The sequence below is a fragment of the Crocodylus siamensis genome, chromosome 4, assembly GCF_052110815.1.
Source record: "Crocodylus siamensis isolate JL-2025a chromosome 4, ASM5211081v1, whole genome shotgun sequence".
Taxonomy (NCBI): domain Eukaryota; kingdom Metazoa; phylum Chordata; order Crocodylia; family Crocodylidae; genus Crocodylus; species Crocodylus siamensis.
The window spans coordinates 77,489,372-77,513,057 of NC_143398.1; the positions used below are offsets into that span (position 1 = coordinate 77,489,372).

At 43.9% G+C, this 23,686-nt stretch overlaps 1 protein-coding gene across 1 annotated transcript in view; it reads left to right on the forward strand.

Moving 5' to 3' along the window:
* Positions 1-23,686, forward strand: part of METTL25 (methyltransferase like 25) — a 138,568-nt gene that overhangs the window by 108,564 nt on the left and 6,318 nt on the right. The window contains exon 9 of the mRNA XM_090042629.1: positions 8,781-8,874. Coding sequence (XP_089898755.1) covers positions 8,781-8,874 — 94 coding nt within the window. The remainder of the gene's footprint in view (positions 1-8,780; positions 8,875-23,686) is intronic.

The following is a 23,686-nucleotide window of genomic DNA, read 5'->3' on the forward strand; positions in this document are numbered from 1 at the left end:
GTTTAATGTCAACCACTTGTTTAATGCTGGTTTAATGTCAACCACAGTCTGCACTTCTTTAATGCTAGTTTAATGTCATCCACCAGCTGGAAAGCATATCAGGATTGGGCTCAGGAGCCAGTGTGGATGCCAGGGAAATGAGGCAATGTAGACGTGAATCTCCTTCAGGATTTCTGGACAGATAAAGCTACAAATACAAATGGCTTCCTGGTCATCTTCTTCACAGAATCCCAATCTCTGAGTTTCTTCCCATGTTTCATATTATATACAGTGAAACTACACAAAAGGTGTAGCACACCAAATCATGGGTATTAGGTTGTAAAAATAAAGGAGTGAGCTAGGCCCCAGGTTGTTTTATTTGTTAAAGCAAATGTTGTAACTGAAGGAATTTAATAAAGATTGTATGCTTTAAATCACAGGTGCTGTAGGCCTAGTGTCAAGACACCACAATTTTCAGTAAAGTAGCTGTTATTTTCCTTGTTGCTCTGAAGCCTCATGGGACCAGATTAGCACTTTTAAGACACCAGATTCCATATGAATTCAAACAGCATTCAAACAAAACAGCTTAAGGGCCTTGTTACACGTTGCACTTTGAGCTGCTCAGATGTTGATCTCTGTTAGCGCTAGTCCAAGTTTAGAGGAGTCACACTTCTATGTTAAAAACCTTCTCTGACTGTCTCCCACCTGCACAGCTGTGACTTGCCACTAGAGAGCTGGTGAGCAGAGGTCTGACCAGGAGCTACAGCTGTGAGTTTTCACTACAAGGCTGGTGAGTCAGGACAGTTTTCTATCCCTGCTGGAAAAGGGATGGGTTGCAGAAATATGAAGCTAGGAGGTTGAGAGTTAATGGAATGAGTGTTGGTAATGAAATGGGAGGTATAAAGGAAATGGGAGTAGGGGAAGGGTGGTGCAATGAAGGAAGTCAGCCACTGAAGGATCAAATAAAATAAATTTTTAAAAGAGTTTAAAAATAAAGAGGAAGTAAAGAAGGTCTCATGTTTCAATAACATAAACAGAGAGCAGTGGCTGTGATATAAGCAGCTCAGGTATGGGACTGCCTTGAGGAGGCTTTTCTTTGTATTAGTGACTTGGGATGGCTGATTGGTGCTAGAGTGTTTGCCTAGTGCCCGATGTGTGTGTTTGGGGTTTCCCTCCCCATATGTGGTGCGTGATTACTCTTACTTCCTGCCTGCCTTCCTGCCTTCCTCTCTCTCTCCCTTTTTCTCTGAGGGCAGAAAACAGAAAGCAAGTTTGCTTAAGGACTTTGCTCTGGGAGAAAGCCAGGGGACAGGAGATTCTATACGTAGACATGTGTATGTGGGGGTGGGAGCATGGAACAGGGCCCTGGTGAGGGAGCTTGGCATACAGGTTCTTCCCCCCCACCCCTACCACTACCCTTTTTTTTTTTCCTCCTTACAGTATAGTCATTCTCTGGAGAGCAAAAGAAGCACAAATGGAGTCTGGGGTGGTTGTTATGACCTTTGTAGGATGTGCCATGTTTTTATTCTTCCCAGAGGGTCAGGAGCACATCATCTGCACCACGTATAATCTGGTGTCTGGCCTGGAGAAGAAGATGTAAAGATTGGAATCACAGGTATCCAGGCTGCATTACATTCAGGACCAGGAAGATTACTTTGACAAGAGTTACAAGAGGCTGCTACTGGAGAAGCCAAAGGGCTATGAGGAGAAGTGGCAGAATGTTACTACTCCAAGGAGGGTCCTTAGAATTGAAGAGGAGCAGATTGAAGTCAGCAACCACTTTCAAGGTCTGTGCTGAGAAAGGGGCTGAGGAAGAGGGCATTTGCAGACATGAGGCAAAGGAGGCAGCAGCCTAGAGAACAGCAAATGCAAGTCTCCAAGGTCAGGAACTCCAGGATGACCGCAACAAGAAGGAAAAGAAGAGGAGTGGTGGTTGGGGACAGAGGCCTCAATTTGTCATCCAGATTTGGGGGCCCAGAAGATGTGCTGTCTACATGGAGCCTGAATTGAAGATGCCAAAGACAGTCTGCCAAAGCTCATTTATCCTTTGGACAAATACCCCTTCCTGCTCGTCCATACTGACAGCAGCGATACTGCCAGGAATGACACTAAGAAGATCAGAGGTCACTATGAGGCTCTTAAAAGGAGGATTAAGGAGCTTGAAGCACAAGTGGTGTTCTCATCAATTTTTCCATGGAAGGCAGGAGTCAAGGCAGAGACCTTTGTGTCCTGGAAGTGAATGCTATGAGATGGTAGTGTCTTTGTGAAGGGTTTAGCTTCTTCAAAAATGGGTGGATGTTCTTGGACATAGGAGTGCTGTCAAGAGATGGGATTCATCTGATGACAGCAAGGAAGAGCATCTTTGGGCATCATCTGGCCGACCTAGTAAGGAAGGCTTTAAACTAGGTTCCATGGGGGATAGTAATCAAAACCCTGCAGCAGCACAGTCCAGAGGGAAAAGGACTCAGAGAAGCAATTCAACTCTGGGACTGCAACAGTTGGAGTACTGCGTCCAGTTCTGGGAGCTGCACTTCAAGAGGGATGTGACTAGCATTGAGAGGGTCCAGAGGAGGGCCACTTGCATGGTCAAGGGGCAGCAGTGCAGGCCCTGTGAAGAAAGGCTAAAGGCCCTGAACCTATTCAGCCTCCACAAGAGAAGGCTGAGGGGATCTGGTGGTGGTTTACAAACTCACCAGGGGGGTCAGTGGGAATTGGGAGAGGTTCTGTTCCCCCAGGCACCACCTGGGGTTACTAGGAATAATGGCCACAAATTGTTAGACAGAAGGTTCAGGCTCGACATCAGGAGACATTACTTTACAGTTAGGGCTGCCAGGCTCTGGAATGGGCTCCCAAGTGAGGTGGTACTCTCTCCTACCTTGGGGATCTTCAAGACAGATATTTGACTGGGGTGATATGACCCCGGCACCCGTTCCTGCCCAGGGCAGGGGGTCTGACCTGATGATCTGTTTAGGTCCCTTCTGACCCTAAACACTATGATATTATGATACTATGAACAAGTGGTGCAGAAGGGAAGTGAGGAGGTCAACATGCAAAATTCATCTGATGTATGTAACTGTGAGAAGTAGAAGAATAAACAAGATGAGCTGAAAGCTATAGCCTGTGAAAAGAACTATGATCTGATTGGTATCACTGAGACCTGGTGGGACAGTTCTTATGTTTAGTCTCATCATCAAGGGTTATACTGTTTTGGAAGGACAGGGTTGGGAGAAAAGGTGGTGCTGTTGCCTTGTTTATCAAAAACATATACGCTTGTTCCCTGGTGCAGGAAGAAGGAGACAGCAAAGTAAAATGTATTTGGGTGAAGACGAGGGATGTGGCAGCAACATAATGGTAGGAATTTATTATAGGCCCCATAATCAGGAAGAGGGGGTGGATGAGGCACTTGTTACATGGGTGACAAATTTGTCCAAAAGCTATGGAATGGCACTCTTGGAAGACTTCAATTTTATGGGCTTCTGCTGGAAGAACAATGCAGCTAGACACAAAATGTCATGCCAGTTCCTAACTTGTGTGAAGGACAATTTTCTGTTCCAAAAAGTAGAGGATACAACTAAGGGATGATCTGTCTTGGAGGATCTTGTCCTGGCTTACAGGGAAGAACTGGTGGGGGACATTAAAGTGATGGGTAGCTTGGGAGGAAGTGATCACAGTGTGATAGAATTCCAAATCCTGAGACAGAGAAAGCACGAGTTCAGCAAAATTAGTAAACTAGATTTCAAAAAGTGGATTTCCTCCAACTCAAGACTTGGTGTCCTGGAAGGATAGATTGATGAACAAAGGCACCCAGGAGGGCTAGGAGCTTCTAAGGGGCACAGTATTAGAAACCCAACAAGAAACTGTCCTCACATGATGGAAGCATAAGAAAAATTGTGAGAGACCAAAAACAAGGAGCTTCTAAAATGCATCAAATGCAAAAGGAAAGCATGCAGGCAATGGAAGAATGGGCAGTTCACCAAGGATTCATATCAGGAAATAACAAGAACCTGCAGAGACAAAATTAGGAAGGCAGAGATAAAGAATGAGCTGCACCTGTCAAAGGAGGTTAAGTACAACAAGATGTTCTTTAAGTATGTTAGCCAAAAAAGAAGGACCAAGAAAGCTGTGGGTCCTCTGTTAACAAGCCAAGGGGAACTCCTAACCAAAGATGCAAAGAAGGCAGTTACTTTGCCTCAGTCTGCACAAAAAATTAAGCTGCAGCCAAACATGCAACGAAGATTATCTGGATAAGGAAGGGGACAAACTGAGGGAGGAGACAACCAAAGAAACTGTCAGAAAGCATTTGTTGGGTATGAATGAATTCAAGTTAGCAAGGCTGGATGAGCTTCATCCCAGGGCCCTGAAGGAACTGGCAGAGATTTTGGAGCCCTTGGCAATGATCTTCACTGAATTTTGGGAGATGGGCCAGATACCAGAGGACTGGAAAAGGGACAATGTAGTGCTCCTCTTTAAAACAAGCAAGGAAGAGGACCTGGGGAACCTACAGACCCATTAACCTCACCTTAGTATCTGGGAAGTTAGTGAAGCATATCCTAAGGAAGATCATTTTCAAGCATGTGGAGGAGGAAAGGCTGATCACAAGCAGCCAGCATGGATGGATAAAAAACAAATTGTGTCAAACAAACTTGATCTTCTTTGACAAAGTAACTATTTGGGTGGCTGAAGAGAAGAATGCTGTGGATATAGTATATCTTGGACTTTAGCAAGACTTGTGACAAGGACCCACATGATAGACAAGTTGAAGAAATGTGGGCTAGGTAAAACAGCTGTAAGGTGAATAGATAACTGGCTCAATAGCTGGTTAATGATAGAATGGCAGGAGATTTCAAGCGTCTGTGCCCAGTGCTGTTCAAAGTGTTTATTAACAATTTGGATGCTAGCCTAGAAAGCTTCTTGAGCAAATTTGCAGACAGCATAAAACTGGGAAGGGTTGCTAACATGTTGGAGGATGTGAGCACAATTCAGAAGAATCTGGGCAGAGTGAAAAGTTGGGCTAGAGCTAACAGGATGAAGTTCAATGCAAACATATGCAAGGTGCTACACCTCTGGAGGAATAATCAAGAACACAAATATAAAATGGGAGATACCTGGCTGGATGTCAGCACTATGGAAAAGGACTTGGGAGTCTTGGTAGACTGCAGACTTAATATGAATCTGAAATGTGATGCAGTCACACAAAAGGTGAATGTAGTTTTGGGATACATCAATAGAAGCATTAGGTGCAAGACATGGGAGGTGATAGTGCCTCTCTACTTGGCATTGGTTAGGCAGCATCTGGAGCATCATGTGCATTTCTGTATTTTAAAAAAGATGTCAAAAAATTAGTCCAGAGGTGGGCAACAAAGATGATCAAGGACTTGGAATGCAAATCATATGAGGAGAAGCTGACAGAGGTAGGCATGTTCAGCTTGTCAAAAAGGCATTTAGGAGGGGACATGATAGCAGTCCTAAAATACTGGAAGCGCTGCCATAAAGAAGAGGAAGAGCACTGGAAATCTCCTGCTGCAGAGAGAAGGACGCAGACCAATGCCTTGAAGCCGCAGCAAAGTAAGTTTAGATTGGATGTCTGGAAAAAAGTCTTCACTGTTAGAACAGTGAGGCAGTGGAATAGACTGCCTGGGGAAGTTGTGGACTCTCTCTAACTGGAGGTGTTCAAGAAGAAATTGGAGAGCCACTGGGTGGGGTTGATCTAGGTGTAGCTATGCCTGTGTTCTACCATGGGTATTTCCCATGCTTCTGGACTTTGCTGGTTACCCCTGCCCCCCTTTTCTGCTGTATCTCAGGGTGTTTTTAAGTCTTCCCAGAAGCATTGGGCATTGGCTACAGCTGAGAGCAAAGTCAGAGGTTGCTGGCTAGAGGGTCTTGCCCCTTCACTCAGGGTCAGGCTGATCACCATATTTAGGGTCAGGAAGAAATTTTATCCCATGGTTACACTGGTACGAACTGTGGGGGTTTTGGCCTTAGCAGGGGATGTGGCCCTCTACCTGGGACCTCTTGAGCACATATTGATAACATTTTCTAGAAGCAGGACATTGGCTGCCATGGTTCCCCTGCTTTACCTGTGGCAGGTTACCTGTGCTAAGTCAATGTTGTGTTAAGGTTGACACTAGTCTTGTGCAGAGTTTAGATTATGATTTGTATGAAATGGTTTGGATAGGATGATCCTGCTTCAAGCAGGGGGTTGAACTAGATGACTTCAGGAGGTCCCTTCCAGCCCTACTTCTTTATGATTCTATGAAATTGGCATTGGGGTTTAGGGGGGTGTGGGGGGGGGTGTGCTGGTCATGCTTCCTAGGATGGCTGGGAGGTGGGAACAGTGAGGAAAGGTGCTTTTGGAGGAGATACTGCCCCTGCCCTAGGAAGAAAGCACCAGCTCATGGAAACATGAGCCAGCCCTCTACATTGTTCTCCCCTCCCTCCAACTAGACCCCAGTTGTGAACCCTTCCATGGCCCTGTGACCTGGCTAGCTGTCATGTGCTTTGGTAGCTGTTTGCTCAACGTTTGTACCTCTGGGGGGTGAGAAGGTCACACCCCAGGGGACAGGAAAGGGAGGTGACTTGGTACAAGAACCACCCCCTAGGAAGTAGAGTTCTGGGGATGGAAAATTTGTCCACACAGAACAGGAGGGTGGAAGAGGGGTCACTGTATCCTGGGATGCTGGACATTGACAACTTGGGCAGCTCATCTGTGGGGAGTGGCCATACATTGCTGGAACACGAGCTGAGTAACATGGATCAGAAATAACGTGCCCTAGAGTGGCGTAACTTTAAACCATCTAAAATGTGCTGAAAATAGTTTCAGGTGTTAATGTGTTGACAATCCAGGAGTTAGAGCTTCAGAAGCCACCCAAAATTAATGTGTAACAAGGCCCTAAGACAATTAAGAGGATGAGTTATGAGGCTTTGAATTAGTAAGAGCCCATTCTTGCTTTTATAGTTGTATATATACAGTGTGTATCTTATCTGATGCACAAGGCTCTTTACATTGGTAACACATATGCACTGAAGTGAATATTTTTTCCTAAAGAGCATTTTAAATGCATAGTCATTAATTGTTCTTTGGACTTCTTTTGTCCTAGGTTTAAGTGCATAGGAATCATAAATATGTTCATAAAACATTCAATTTTCCTTTTGTAAAATAAATTTCAAAACTAAATAATCTGAAGAATTTGAAGGGAGTATTTCTTGACTCCTTAACTAATAAAATAGGATTTCTATGGGTTTCTGGTGAATTTCTTTTTAAAAAAAAAATTAAATATATAATTAATCTCTCATGGAAGATTAATAAAATATACAATTAATCTCTCTCTCTCCTGGCTGTTTGTTCATAAATATTTGGAGAGAGTATTAGAAATATCTAATATGTTTGAAAATGTCATTTCTACAGTATATGACTGCTGAAGTCGATCAGACTTAGAATTGTCTGTTGCAATGATGGTACCTATGTAAGAAAATTTAGACAGGTAGAACAAATATATGCAATTTCTTTGAGCTATTTTAAACTTTGAAAAGAGATTTCATGTGATTTGCTAAAGAGTTTATGCGTCTGCAGGAGCTTTTAAATGTTTTTCTTTACGCATGGCTTTATTACTATTCTTGGACCAATTCAGATGTTTAGCCTGGTTTCTAAGAACTGCCCCACAACTGTAAATAGGAAAGATTCTGGGGTGCAGCAGAGCTTGCCTGGTCAGCAGCTGCTTCCACAGCACTCCACATAGCAATGCTCCTGCCCACACCCACTGGCCCTGGCCAACGCACAGCTTCTGGTGGGACTGTTCCTAGCACAGCTGCAGCTGGCCATGTTTGCATTGTCACTGGGAGGCAAGTGGAGCACAGCAGCAGTGGCCTAGCTCCAGCTGTACTGGGAACAGCCCCACCAGAAGCTGAGTGCTAGCTGGGGCCCGGGCCAACAGGGCTGTTCTGCTCCCCTTGCCTCGAGCTGCAGCTGCAGCTGCTGCTCCTGCTCTCGCGGCATCTCTCCAAGCAGGAGGAAGCTTCAGTTGGGCAGCTCCTTCCCAGCACATGGAGCTCCAGCTCCAGACTGCCTTCCACCCTCTCTTCCTGCCTGCAGGTGGCTGCTCATCGTGCCAGGCGGATGAAGTGAGTAGAAGGCAGCTGGGAGCTATGTGCTGGCCAGGGGCTGCCTGATTGAAGCTTCCCGCCCACCCAAAGTGGCACAGCAAGAACAGGAACAGCAGCCTCATCTGGAGCCCAGGGGAGCAGAACAGCCCAGGCCCCAGGTCTGGGACCCGAGCCAGTGTGTAGCTTCCAGTGGAGCTGTTCCCAGTGTGGCAGCAGCTGGCCAGGTGCTGCTGGGCTCCCTTCACCTCCAGCAGCTGCTTCTGCTCTTACTTCTGCCCCTGCTGCACCACTACAGGCAGGTAGGGCAGAAGCTTCAGCCTAGTGGCTCCCACTGGAGGCGAGGGGAGCAGAGGAGCATCCAGCCGGCTGCAGCCCCACTAGGAACAGCCCCACCAGAAGCTGAGCATCGGTGGGGGCCCAGGTCAGCAGGAACACAGTGCAGGCCGCCCTGGCGGAAGCGAGTAGGGCTCAGTTCCATGTAGAGCATTGCAGGGGCAGCTGCAGGCTGGGTCCAGTAAATTTCCAGGCCTGATCTGGCCCACAGGCTGTATTTTGCCCACCCCACTCTACAATAATTTTTCTAACTTGGTTGTCACTCTTATTTTCTCTGTTTTATAGAGATTTTGAATTTGTGAAACAATAACTTGTAACCTTTTATTGTAGGAAATTTTAAAAATATGTATCTCGATGTTTTTTTGTAGCGATCATCATGTTGGGAAAATTTTCTCCAAATCTTCCTCCTTCCTGGATTATGTCAGAAAGTCTCTGAAGAAGCTTGAACTGGATGAGTCAAAGGTGAGAAGCTGATTACTATCACATGAAATTCACATCAATATAAAATCTAGAAGTGCCCAGCATTTCTGTGGAGCTATTTGTATATATTATATGAGCCACTTCGAGTTCTTCCAGCCAGAATATTGCCATAAAACTATAAAATCCTGTATTTTCTTATTATTAGACTGTAGATCCACATTTATAGCTTTTTGTGACTTAACATATATTCAAGCCAGATTACCGCCATTTGTGTATTCAACCTGGGGAGTTACTTCTAGTAATATTTTCTTTGTTTTTATTTTCATGTAAAAATGTTTGATTTGTGGGATGCCTTATTCTATTTTTTGCATGATTTCAAGTAGTCTAAATCATTTTTTTTTAAACACAAATATATAATTAGAAGTAAAGCCATGATTCAGATTGGTTCCTTAGGGCTCTGGCAGACTTTACATATCTGATGCTTTATATGAGCATTTCAAACAAAACATGAATGGCTACATGTTTGTCATGCTATAAAAATGGCAATCCAGTACAAAAATGGTGAATCTACCCTGAAGAAGTTGTTGTTTGAAACAAAACTGTTCTGCAACAAATTTAGCATCTGAATAAATTTATATGACTCCCAGTATCCCACAGTGCTTTGCTGTCCCTCCCTGCACCCAGAGAGAGCAGCTGGCTGGCTCTCTGATAGTCTGCCTATCAGGGAGATGTTAGGGAGCCCTGTAAGGACCAATTTGAAGCAGTAGCAGAGGCCGATCAGTCAGCTCTTGCTGCCCCTGGCAGTTTGCCCATGCCCCTTGATGCCAAGAAGTAAAGGTCACAGGGCTGACCATGAGTCAGGAAATTTAAAGGGCAGCAGCAGCTCCAGGAGGCTTGCAGGCAGCCCCAGACTAGAGACATCCCAATCAGCCCTTGCTTCTTTGGCCAATTCTTGGGCTGTCTCACCAGCTGTCTCATCAGTCAGCGCGATCGGCCATGGGGGGGACCCCCCCCCAGTTGCTGACTGGCCATTGGTGGGGGACAGGTGCCCCCCCAACTCAGGTGGCACCAGTCACCTATGTATTGGGGGCTTCAGGAGCTAAGCAGCAGTCCCCTTTTGCCCCCTGGAAGAACAGTGTGCCTTTCTGGCAACTCTGTGTTGCTTCAACCAGGGGACTGGTACATGTGTACATACCCCAGAGCGATCTGTTTTTTTGTAGTGTGTCACAGAGGCACTGGGGTGCTCCGTGACTAAGAAAGAGATAAGGTGAGCTGTCAGTCACCAGGGCAGCTCAGGTGCTGATTGTCAGAGCTGCCAATCACCAGGGCAGCTCAGGTGCAGGTTGCTAGGGCAACCAGGTGGGTCAGGTGGCCAGAAGGGGGGGCAGGGCCGGGCCTTTATAAACAGCCCAGGCCGGAGCCTGAAGAGCAGTTCCCTTCTGGCAGCTGCAGGAGTAGAAGCTCTGTGGCAGAGCTGAGCAGCCGGGGTGGGGGGTTGCAGCCTCACCACGCTCACCGGCTGTGATGATGCTGGGAACAGGAACACCCTGAAGGGAGGTAGGATTGAGAGCCCTGGTGGGGGCTTGGAGTTTATGGTTTGGAGTACGGAGACTCTGTGTTTATGTTACAGCCAGATGGCTCGAGTCTCAGTTACAGTTTACATTGGAGGACTGGGTGAGGCTATAGGGGAGCGAGGAGGCCTCAGGGGAGCTCCCCAGCAGCTTGGGGGTCCCCAGTGCCCAGTAAGGGCACAGTGCCAGCAGGGCATGACAGTTACGCCAGAGAGGCACGGGTTGTGCCAGAGAGAGGCGCGGTGTTTGCCCAGAAAGCCAAAGACCCAGAGAAGGGTCAAGGGGCCAGGCACGGCTACGGCCACCTGAGCCCCAAAGTCGGCGCTGGAGCGGCACGGGGTGTGCCCAGAAGGCAAAAGACCCAGAGAAGGGTCAAGGGGGGCAGGCACAGCGGCAGCCACCTGAGTCCCAAGAGCGTAGAGCGCAGTATAGGCCCAGGAGGAGGGCAACCGCCATGGAGAGCGTGGCGTGGGCCCTAGAGAGGGCAAGGCCCCAGAGGGGGCAGAGAGAGAGAGAGGCCCGGTGTGTGCCAGAGAGAGGCGTGGTGGTTGCCCAGAAGGCAGAAGACCCGGAGAAGGGTCAAGGGGGCCAGGCACGGCTGTGGCCACCTGAGCCCCAAGAGCGCGAGGAGCGTGATATAAGCCCAGAGGCTGGGCAACGGCCGCAGGAAGCGCGGCGGGCACCCTAGAGAGGGCCAGGCCCCCGAGGGGGCAAAGCGGGCGCTTGCCAGGCGGGGGTTGGAGCCCCAGACGCAAAGAGCGCAGTATCGGCCTAGAGAAGGCACAGGCCCCGGGGCGGGTGCGAGAGGCGGGGCACAGGCCCCGGAGCGGGGCAGCGGGCGCGAGAGCCGGGCGCGAGAGGCGCCGGTGATAGGGCGGCAGCGGAGAGTCAGGCCCTCAGGCGGGTAAGGAGCCCGGGGTGGTAGAGAGGGCACGCATAGCCCTAAGGCAGGGACATATAGAGGCACCCCATTTGGAGTAGGGGCAAGAACACACTTACCATTCACTAGGGGAACAAAGGCAGCCTCCCATTTAACCATTTAACAGCGAAGTCGTGGCGGGCGAGATTTGAGGGTGCTTGGACCACCTGAAGTGATGGTAGAGGGGCACTAGGGAGTTCACAGCCGCTCCTAGGCCCCACTCGCTCACATAGTGCTACATCCTGTGTAGCACATTTGGCTCCTTGCTCTGGCAGCTGATTTAGTTTGACCAAGTGAGGTGCTTAGGATCCCTCTATGGTCAGTGGAGAGACATTAGGAGTACCTAAGAGCGATTCAAGTTTAGATATCTAGGTGTTCCAAGGAACACCTATGTGTCCCTCTATGCGGCACTGGTCAGGCCGCAGCTGGAGTACTGCGTCCAGTTCTGGGCGCCACACTTCAAGAGGGACGTGGACAATATGGAAAGAGTCCAGAGGAGGGCCACTCGTATGATCAGGGGTCAGCAGGGCAAGCCTTATGAGGAGAGGCTATGGGACCTGAACCTGTTTAGCCTCCACAAGAGAAGGTTAAGGGGGGACCTTGTGGCCTGCTACAAACTGGTCAGGGGGGATCAGCAGGTATTAGGGGAGTCCCTGTTCCCCCGTGCGCTGCCAGGAGTGACCAGGAATAACGGTCACAAGCTGGTGGAGGGTAGGTTTAGATTAGATATTAGGAGGGGCTACTTCACAGTCAGGGTGGCTAGGGCCTGGAACCGGCTTCCAGGGGAAGTGGTGCAGGCTCCTAGCCTGGGGATTTTTAAAAGGAAGTTAGATGAGCACCTTGCCAGGGTCATCTGACCCCGGTGCTCTTTCCTGCCAAGGCAGGGGGTCGGACTAGATGATCTTCCTAGGTCCCTTCCGACTCTAGCTACTATGAAACTGAAAGTGGTCAGCATCTCCAGAGCACAACTCAGAAAGCTGAGAGGCAAGTGAAGAAATTTCTAAAATCCTCTTCTCAGGAGATTAGGTACCTGACATAGTACTTGGAAGCAGGGACTAAAACCAAAGCCTTCTCCATTCCAAAGGAGTGTCACAGAAACTAAGCTGCTGAGCCACTTTGCATCTTGTTTGCTTCTTTTTGGGTCCTATGTCTCATGTATTTTTAGCTTCCTAGAAGCCCAGCTTGAATACTGGGCAAGTAGAGAACAACCTTCCTCTAACATCTTCTACTGCCTGGCAGTGGTGGACTTCTCTAAGGAAGGCTTAGGATCCAGATCTTCTAATTCTTGGGTGAGTGCTATAAGCTCTAGGCCACTGTCGCCATTGTCTTTGAGCTAAACTCAGTGCTGATGATTTAAGTTATGTACCAAAAAAATCCTTCCCATTTGAAAAGGCTTTTCCAAGGACCAGCATGGGGTATAGGTGGAAATTAGGCACCCTGATGCATCTAGGCCAATGCTTCTGTCCTGAGAGCCTTTTAAGGGTGCCGTGGGGTGCCAGGCAATATTAGTACTGTTAGGTATGCAAGCACCTGTACACGGTTCACAAGGTAAAATAGGGGATTTCAAATAAAATGTCCAAAACATTGTGATGCGTTGTGATTTTAGAGGTCTTTGCAGTAGAAGAGTTGCTCTACTGTTTTTCTGTGGTCAATGAATTAGTGACACCTAAGAGCTGGCATCTTCCAAGGGGTGCTATAAGTCCAACACATGGTGCCTTGTGTCAAAAAAAGCCAAGAACCACTGATCTAGGTGTACCAACTAAACTGGGGCTCAAACTGAGGCTCTAGTGCAGATGTTTAGGGAAAAATGCAGTTCAAAATGAAAGTGCCTAATACATTTTGTAGCTGCTGGCTCAAAGCCAATTTGAATTGCTCTTTGGAGCTTAGATTGCTAAGGAACCAGTTGGAATCCTATCTTAAGTCTTTAATTAACATACACTTCTGTGTATATGGATGAGTTTAAGATAACTTTTCCCTGTCTTTTAGTTTCAAAGGACATAAATTGTGGAGAAGAATCCCCTCCACATAGATCTTGTATTTCCTTTTAGCCCCAGATCACAAAGGGAGAATGAGACAATAGATATAGTATCAAAGTCAGGAATGAGGTTTAGTTGAGAACTATATTCCTGTTCCCTGATAATGTTTTCTTATTCATTCAATCTTACTTTCAAATCCTATGTTACTGTAACAGTGTGTAGGGACTTATACCAGTTTTGGTAGAGTTGAATTAAAACAGCTATATACAGTTTTAATCCACCAATAAGGATTAGCAGGGGCTTCATGCAGTAATGCTAATGAGCCTCATAGACATCAGGCTCTTAATTCTCTGAAAGAGGTACATAAACAGCAGCAGGGAATAAGTTGAAGGGCATTTGTAAGAAAGTCAAAACAATTTCCTTTTGTTTCCCTCTAGCCATATTGGCCAAAGTATATCTTGGATGACTTGGAAAAAAATCAAGCCTTTTCTTCTCCATATATGGTGTTTATGATTATAGTACTGAATGCTTCCCCAGCATTTATGGAGTTGTTCTCACAGCATCCCTCTGAGAGAAGGAAGCGCTGTTGCACTCATTCTACACATGCTGTCACCCAGAGTAAATAAGCACACCTCCCACATGCTTATGCTCCTAAGGAGACATCAAGATCCTTTGCTTGTACTGACACCATGCTAGACCGCCTCCAGTCACTTTATCACTTCCTCTGCATAGATGATAAACATGGCTGTTGTCGCCTTCATTAAAGACTTGAATGAATCGCTATCCTACACAAATATGCTGATATTTCATTTTGTAGACTTTAAAGCTGCAAGGCTCCCAAGAACTCAATAGTGATCCTGAGATGATTCACATGCATGACTTATGCTAAATGAATTATTTTCAGGTCCTCACAGTAATTTTTTCTTGTGTCCTTTTTGAGGTCTTTGTCCAGTTGAATGCTCAAGTGGTATAGCAATGTGAAAGATTTCTGCCACTCATCAGAAGAGTTAGCTATATTCTCAACAATTCCAGCTGGTAATACTGTAATAGCAAAGAACTAAACACATGTTCTGAATTCACATTAATGGCTCATGCTATCACAGGACTACCATAACAGTACCAGTGTTTAAAATAAATGAAATGTTTTAGCCATAGGTTTTTAATTAATAAATCCAATTCTGTATATTCATGAATTCATTAAATAATCCAGGTTATGCTCTTGAATAAAATTCTAACAATTGAGAGAGGCAGTAAAACGTGTAATTGGTGGATTAAGTAAAGTACAAAGTATTTCATACAGTTTTTGAATAAGAACTGTGTTATATTATTGTGACATTTATAAACTTATACAAATCTGTTCATAGTGAGCAAATGCATGCTAATACGTTGCTGAGTCTTTAATTACCATCTGTTTACATTCAAAATGATGTAAACAACTGAAGTGTACAGTTAATCTAGCATGTTTCTGGACTGGTTTTTAATCCTATGAAATTACTGTGTCATGTGGAATAAGAGAGAGAACATTATCATTCCAAAGCAGGCAGAGCTGCATATGGGAAATTTTATAGATGGCTGGAGTCCAGGTAAAGTTGATAGCTATAAATTGATAAGGCACCAGAAGACACTTAGAAAAGACCTTGAACATTTTGCCACTGCAGGTTTTGTCACTTTAATAATGTCATTTGTACTGGCATGTGGTTTAGGATCTGTCAAACTTTTCATTATAAATTTATTCTCGGATATGATATGTAATTTAGGGTAAAAATTTGCTCGAATTAGGGCAGTGAAGATTTTAAAAAAGCTGTTTTTGCCTTGAGTGCAGCTGCATTATAGCCATTTCACCCAGGGACAGCCAAGTTCACCAATTCCATGGCATTAAAAATAACCCCAGGAAAGTGCCATGTTTCTTTATTAATTTGTGTGTGTGCAAGAATCCCCAATAGGATAATGGGTTGGACAAAGGGAAAATGTAGTGATGAAGTAAAGGAGGATGTGGAGGGCTAGCTAGCATTTATCCTTAAGATTTTTTCTTTGCTCTTATGCTTATTGGCTGTAGTCGTACACATGACATTTTGTATGGAGGCTCAAAAGAGAGAAAGCCTTTCTCATCAGAAGGGCTGAATGTATTCACCCCTGTGTTTTTACTCAATTTCCACCCCTCGGATATTCCCCTAAATCCTTTATTCCCCTAAGGTTATGAGGGAATACCTCCTATAGCTACATGCATGTATGTTGGACCTTGAGTAACTAGGAGACGGTGCTTACCGCTGCTTTTGGCCCGACAGGAGCATGCACTTCCTCTTGGCAAGTTACTTTAATTCACAGAAGGCAAGAAGTAATTGTCTCTCTGTCTTCTTAGAGCCTTGCTATAGAGAACATACCAGATCCAGCTTCAGGCTAAGCAGGAAACAGAAAGACTGCTCAGCAAAGGGCAGGTTAGTCCAGTGGGCTAGTAGCCTTTCATGCCCCAGAAAAACAAGCAACTATAGGGATCCTTAAACATTCTAATTTAAAATGCGGGCTGTTTTCAAATACATTTTGTTAACAGTTTTTAAACATTTTTGATCAAATTAACCTAATCTATCATAATGCCTAATAGATAACAAATCAACCATAACCCAAATGATGGATGCCCAGCAAATGGCATTAGTATGACAGGCTGAGCATAGATGTTCATTTGTACAGGGGGATGTTTTTGAGGGAGAGGGAGCAGTGGAGATGTTTAGGCTGCAGCTGCCCCGTCTCCCCTGTTCTTCATGTCTTCCCCAGACCATGGTGATACTGGTCTGTGGCAGGCAAGGGGAGTGGTGCCTGCTCCACTCCACCCAGTCTCCAAGGGAAGTGGAGCAGCAATGATGACTCCCTGCATGTGCCCTAGGTCAGACTGTGGATAGCAGGGTGGCAGAGTATCCTCCACTCTGCTCCCAGTCTCTGGGAAAGGAGCAGAGGGAGCACTGGAGCAAAGCCTCTAGCTGCTACACTAAACGGGGCACTGTTCAGTTTAGGGAAGAAGCAGGGAACAGCGGTGGCTGCTTCTCCCACCTCCTGAACCAGTCTGAGAAGGAAAAAGAGCAGCAAGGCTTCCTTAAGCAGGGCTGTGCCTTACTGCTCTGGGCAAGTCCAAGGCTGGAGAGGAACAGCAGGGTAAAGCCCATCACCCAGAGCAGCAGGATGGGGCAAAGGAAAGTCAACCAGGGACAGTGCACTCCCTGTGCTCAGCTTCTGGTGCCTGGGAACTGGGGAGCGGGAGCAGCGAAGCAAAGTCCCTGCCAGCATCTTGGTGTGAGAGGTAGGCAGAGGGCTGTGTGGCTTCTTGCCGCTGAGCTCTCAGTGCAGCAAATCTTCTCATACCAACCAGGGACTCCAGAAGCAGCAGGGAAACAGCTGGTGGCTGCTCCTTCCCTCTACAGATCTACAGGAGGGATGGGAGCAGCTTCCCTCTGTGCCTTCTCAAGACTGGTGTGCCCCGGGAGGATTAAGCCCAGGGGAAAGTGTACTGACATTCAGTCTCCTGGAAGAAATTCTCCCAGCAGGAGTCCCAGTCTATGAGAAATGTTGTGCTGCTTGGGAAAGAGCTGCAGCAGCAGGAAAAAACCCTAGCTCTAGGAAGTAGTCCTAAGAAAGAGGTAAGTGTCTGGTGGACTTAATAGGAACTGATAAACCCCAACAGAATATGAATCCATAAGACACCTGGGTGAAAACTTTCCTGTATTTCCTGTTAATAGCTTGTTAATAAAGGAGATGTTTTGGTCAGTAGGAAATAGTTGCTATTCGAAACATAGAAACGTGACTAGATTTACTTACAACTGGCCAAAGATATTAGGGCAACACCACATCTAGGCACAAGGAGACATGCAGGAATGCAACACTTCTGTATTTCACTGTATTCAGTGAAAAAATACTATAACGAGCTTAACTTCATCTTGTTGCCACATTCAAGCATAAAGGACACTTATACACAATGCTTTTGTGGTGTGATGCACTGGAGATCCAGTTAATTGTGTCTGCTCTACACGCGAGCTGACGTGTTCAATGCTGAATCGCATACAGTTGTGTAAGTGGTGAAATGTGCGTCAGTGCAGGAAAAATGGCAGCAGTGCACCTTTGAACTAAAACACCTTTCATGTTTTAACTCAAGAGGCACCAGTGCCATCTTCTTTGCGCTGACGCGTATTTTCACTGGTTACACAAATGTACACGCTGCAGCACCGTGTGCTTTTTAAAAGTGCCTGGTGCTGCAGCGCAAGCATGTGTACAAATGTCCATATAAGCTATAATAAAACAGTAGCTTGCTCTTCTACAGGCTACTGGTGTTTGTGATGGTGAATTTGTCATAGTCAAAACATTTCACAAAGCACTAAAAGCCCTTCAAGAAACATCCAACTTAAATATATACAATGGAGGCATATTAGCAATTCCTTAGTTGAAATTACATTAAGCCTTCATATTTGATGGAGCCTCAAGAGTGTGTTTGTGTTTTGTTTGCTTGTGTATACAAGCACTGCAAGTTTGCTTGTTTTTGTTTAAGCCCACAGTGCTCCTTCAAGACTGCCTTGCTTAACATTTTTCATTTTCAGTTCTGAACAATATAACGTTAGTGATATTTTAAATTAATGGCACAGTAACTGCATACATGGAAACAATGTAACCCTAAAGCAAAGATATTTATCATCTTCTTAAATAATTTAAACAGCTCTGATGTTTGGCACGTTGCATCTAAAGGAGGTCAGAAAAAAAACTATTCTTAACCCCCTGGTGTAGCTTTTTTATACAGCACATTTGTCTAGAGAGAGATGTTTATCAACATACAACCTGCTGTCTCTCATTAAAGTTATTTGATGTGCATTACTTCTCACTGATGTAACCCTTTACTGGGACAGAATGTAGAGCGGTACAAATTTCAGTCTCTACTTTAACGAAAGGTTGTTGCTTTTTATTACTTTTAACATTCTGTAAGGAGTTGTATGCCACTTCTTGTTAAGAGAATATTTATATTGTAAGAATTTCATCTATGTTCTTTAGTATCATTAATTGGAGCCAGGCTCTAGATATAACAAAAGATAGTCTATTCCCTGCACTTGCAGTGAAATTTAAAGTTAAGGCAACTTCAGTGGAATTACTGTTTGCTTGACTTTGATATGGCATTTTTTTTTAAATTCGGAGCGTTTCCTTTTTAAACGGAAGCACTTAAAGGTGACTACTGATGCTTTATGTAAAATGTATTGGTCATTCTGTTCAGTCTCATACACAAATGTCTAAAAAATTGTCACCTTTTTGAGTACTTTTCAAAGAGCTGATGCATACATTTGGTGTATATATACCTTGTTAGTTTGTATTAAAGAAACATGGTGAAAAAGCGTGCATATGCCCATTTCTTTCAACAGTTTCTATTTTGGTGAGGCAAACATCTAATAGTAGCATTATCATATAACTGAAAAATGTTGAAATGTAAATAACTGAATGATGAATTGCACTTTGGTGTTACCTACAATATGAACTGTAGTGAAATCAGTGGATGAACTAAATATAATATATTAATATTAGAATCTGGCCTGTTGACTACCATTTAAAATAAGGATAATACTTATATATATGTAAGTGTGAATATAGAGATATACTCTTGTGCATATATGTATATATACACTTTTGTATATACAACATCATTTTGTATTCCAACTTTTTCATTATGCTTTATCATAATTTACAGCATGACTACCAAAAAGAAATATATACAGTGAAGTCACCTCCTGCTCTAAAGGCACAATGTACATGGGTGTTCTGGAGGATAGCTTTTCATACTTTAACAGCAACCAGTTAATCACATTAGCTACATATATATTTAATACATTGGATTCAATCCTACATAAATTATCAACATACTGTTTTTTTTTTCTATAACATACCCTAGTAGCATGCATTTATATAACTATGTGAAAATTATGCGTCCTTTAAAATTACTGCCCAGAGAAAGAAATAGTGCAATTTCACTATGTAAAGATTCCTACAGTATTAAATACAGGTCATGTCTACACAAAAGCTTAATGCGCAGTAGTAATGAGCTACTGCACACTAAGCATCAGTAGGCAACTGTGCTGTACTGTGCAGTAATGCTCTTTACTGTGCAGTCATTTAGTACTTAGTTATGCAAGTACTAAATGACAGCACAGTAACAACTGTGGGAACTTTCAAAGGAGCCTAAGGGAAATAGGACCCATCCTCATTATTGTCCTTTGAAAATCCTGGCATCACATTTGCAAAGCCAAATGCCTGTATATAGAAATAACCACATAGTGGTTAACCACATATAACCCCAGTTGATTGTTTTAATATCCCTTGGCCCTTTGAGGTAACTTCAGGATGGAGGCCATATGGGTTCACATTACCACTCAGCAAACTGTCTCTTTGCTGAGCTGTATTCTGAAGGCTCTGTAGTTATATGTGTGTATTCTTTTAATGTTAGGAAATGTTTGGGCACATTAGCTACGTTTCCATGAGGTGTTTTCACTAATTTCAGAAGAGGGATGATGTGTGCATACCTCTATCTTTTGCAGTCTGACATACCTGTTTCTTGGCCTACTCTGTCCCTGTACAGGGAATCTTGGGAGAATAAATAAAGCAGATACGAAGAAAATCTTCTCCCCTGACTTCTTTAGCTTGTATACAACACTCATTGAAGGCCTTTTTATCTTGAGTGTTTCAGTGAACTTCGGTTTTGATTTGACTCAGATAAAGCCCGTCCAAAATTGCATAGTTACAAAATTGTGAATCCACACAATATTTTGCATGAGAATTTTCACTTTCTATGCAAGGTAAACCAGGTTATGCTGTCATCAGGACATAGGAGTTAGGAAGGTTTACTGTATAGTACAAAGAAAGCTTCATAGGAAAATGGTTCTGTCTTGCAGATCTCCATAAATGCCTTAGGATATGGCATCATGGTATGTATATCATTAGGTTATGTATTTACCAGTTCTTTGCAAGTCTAGCAGCTTCAGAGTTGGACATGAAACTCCCTATTTTAATGGTCAGTTGTAGATCTTTTTCTTCCTTTTTCTGATTAAAAAAACTGGGAAATTCCATACAAAATGTTCCAATTGATATGTGTAAAGTTTTTAACACCTGAATGATTAAACAGTCAAGTGAAGAAGTACCGGATTTACAGCTGCACATACAGCTGTACAACAGTTTAAAGTCCCTTCTAGCAAGTTAGGGTAGGCTTTAATTACATGACAATATGCTTTTCTTCAAGCAGTATAAAGTACGGTTCTTTTCTGCAATCTAGGGACACAAATGTATAACATTTTGTCATCTTTTTTTTTTATTTTTAAATTATATTAATTCTTTGTTGGTATGAATGAGAGAGATCTTCAAACAGCATTGTTCTCACTTAGTCTTATCTGACCAAAGAGCCTCTTCCCTGTGCAGTTACTACAACTCTTTACCTTTCCTAGTATTGCTTCAAACTTATTCCCATTGACGTCTTCTGCCTGGCTTTGTTATTTTCCCCAGTCAGATTCCAGGAATGATGGAGTCTCTTTCATATGGCACAGCTATCCAATTCCATCCATAGGTTCCATGCAAGGCAAGGCTGGTCGTGTTAATGAATTTTCGGATCCACTAGCTTCAGTCTTTATTATGCTTACATCCAAACAAAAGCATACCCAAAATGTCTTCTTGAGAATTATCTGCCTGATGATTTTCTAATGGTTTTAACATAAATCACATAAAGTTGTTTTTTTTTTCCACACCTTCTAAAATCAGGTGAATATATATGCATTACTGAAAAAATGCACCTTTGCATAATGTTCAGCTGGTTCTGAAAAACTGAAAACAGGGCTTTTGAATAGAATGGCCTTGTCAGGTTTAACCATAGAGTTGCTAATGGCAACACTATAATTAAAGCATTAGTGTGGAATGCTGTCCGAGACAAAAATTAATAGAAATCATTTTGGTTTCTGTCATTCAGGTTTTTTCCTTTAGTTACTTGAAGAAAACCCAAGTAGATCAAATACTGTTAAAAATGTGTTTTGTGTGTGGCCTGGCCAGCATGTTCTTGTGGTTTGCTTTGCTTGTTCTTCTAAGAATAATGAGTTCATGAACATGCCTTGTGCTTTGTTTGTGGATGATTGCCACCTTCATTTTTAAGGAGACTGAGGATAGATTTTGCTATATGCTAAGCTGTAGCATTTTGAAAATAACAATCATCATGTTTTGGTTTGCTAGCACCACTAGGCTAGGCTTATATCTGTAAAATATTGGTTTGTATGCCGGATTGTCATTACAAAGATGTGGTTCAGCAAAATGAATTTAATCAAAGTCAGTCACTGCTGTGGTCTGCTGAGCATGTGGTGGTGGTCCATGCTAGTTTTCTTCCTTTCCAGCTGCTAAATTACATCAGAAGAAACCATTTTCCTGCCACTACCTTTTCATGTAAAGAATTGCTGTAGGTGTCACGCAATTGTGAATAGGTGGGGGGGAGGAGGGAGGCTGACCACATGATTGCGACTGGGAGAGAGAGTCTCCAGGATCTCTTTATTAAAAAGAAAAGAGGAGGGAGGGGGAAATTATTTAAGATTGTTTATTGATGTACCTCCTCCAGTCTTCCAGCAATATCCATCTCATTGGTTTATTTGTCAGCTTCTTACATAACACCTTTCTACAGCTTTCTGGGTCTCTGACATGTGTAACCCCCACCCTGAGCTAATTTGTAATGCTGGTAGTTCACAAAGGTTTATGCTGAACAAAGCAAAAGAAGACCTGATTGAAGCTGCTAGATATTAATATGACATCAAACGATAATTAATTGCATGATGCTGCTTTATGTTCTGTTGTAACTTAAGGGAAAAAGAGAATGGGAACATGGTTCGGGTGCTGATTTTGGTGGATGAAACTTTTTTGTTTGAAAATTTAGGCTTTTATTCTAGGAAGTAAAATAAGAAGATAGAGCAGGGGATTTTAGATAAACAGAGGAAAGCTTTCTCTCAGCCCACCATAAGCAGCACTGCATACATAAATATCTCCCTGGCAACAGCTGTTCCTGCAAAGTGGTGGATTATTACATAATGGTGTTGAAAGATTAAGGGGAAATTAAAAGAGAAAATCACGATCTGTGGCTTTCTTTTTGCCCTTTATCCAGTGGAGGGCTGCAAAAGCTACATGTATATAATTAGAGAGGAGGGATTCAAGGTCCATGTGTACTATTTTGAACATTACATAAAATATGAAGCCATTTGAATATGTCCCAAATCCCAGACTAAAATGTCTGAATGCGTGTGTCTGCCTGCGGAGGAGTTTGAGATGACTTAAAACATGTAGGCTGAGATTTTCTGTAGCCACTTTCCCATGGAGTTTGGCTTCCGATGGCTGTGAAAATCTCTCATCTTAAAGTTCAGCTACCAAAAATAGGAGGAAGGTATAAAACTTGTTAATTAAAGAGATTTTGTGAAGTTTATGTTAACTTGTGTAAGGAGTTATAAGTTTGTATTAATGCTGTGTATCTGCATAAGACAGTGTCAAATTTTACTCTCACCTGAAAAAGTTTTTTTTTTTTTTACAGTTTTACCTAAAATAGAGAAATAATGCAGATTACATACAGTAAAAAACATCCTTATCCCATTATGATTTCAGAAGAGGAGGAAGATGAATTGCAGTTACTGCGCAGTAACTGCACATATGTAGACACACCCACTTTGGACCAGATCCTGCTTAGTCTTATAAAACCTAAGTATCATGCTTCCAAAGGGTGGCTTCAAAGGTTTTAGGTACTCTAACCATGTCTACATGAGCAGCAGACTGCACAGTCATTTAGTACTTGCTTATGCATAAATGACTGTGGAGTAACTACCATTACTGCACAGTATTGTCGGCTGCACATTTTTTTTTCCAATGCTACTGCACAATACCAATGAGCTACTGCACAATAGCTTGTTGTTACTGCACAGTAGCATCGCCGCACGGTTAGTGCCCGGCAACGCCACTGTGTAGTAGCAACATGCTACTGTGCAGTTGCTCATTGCTTCTGCGCAGTAGCATCTTGTGTGGACGCACCCTGCATGTACGTTAGGTACCTAGGAGGTATGCAGATACTTAGGAGGTATAGGTGAGTGCCTTCAGTGAACAAGTCAGATAACCTGGAGGTGCCACAAACTAGCCAATAGTAAAAGCTAAGCACAGTGTCCATCCCTCTATGTAGTTAGGCATTTGGCTCCATTCATACAGAATCCAGAATGTCTACTCTGACTTCTAAGGGTAGTTGCCTGATTGGTGTTGGGGGATATCTGCCTGTTACCTAATAGGTCAAAGCACTTCCCCAGGAAGTAGGAGAAGCCACTACATTTTTTAGCTTAATGCTCTTGTTATGAAAAATATTTGTGGTCAAGGAGCCCTGG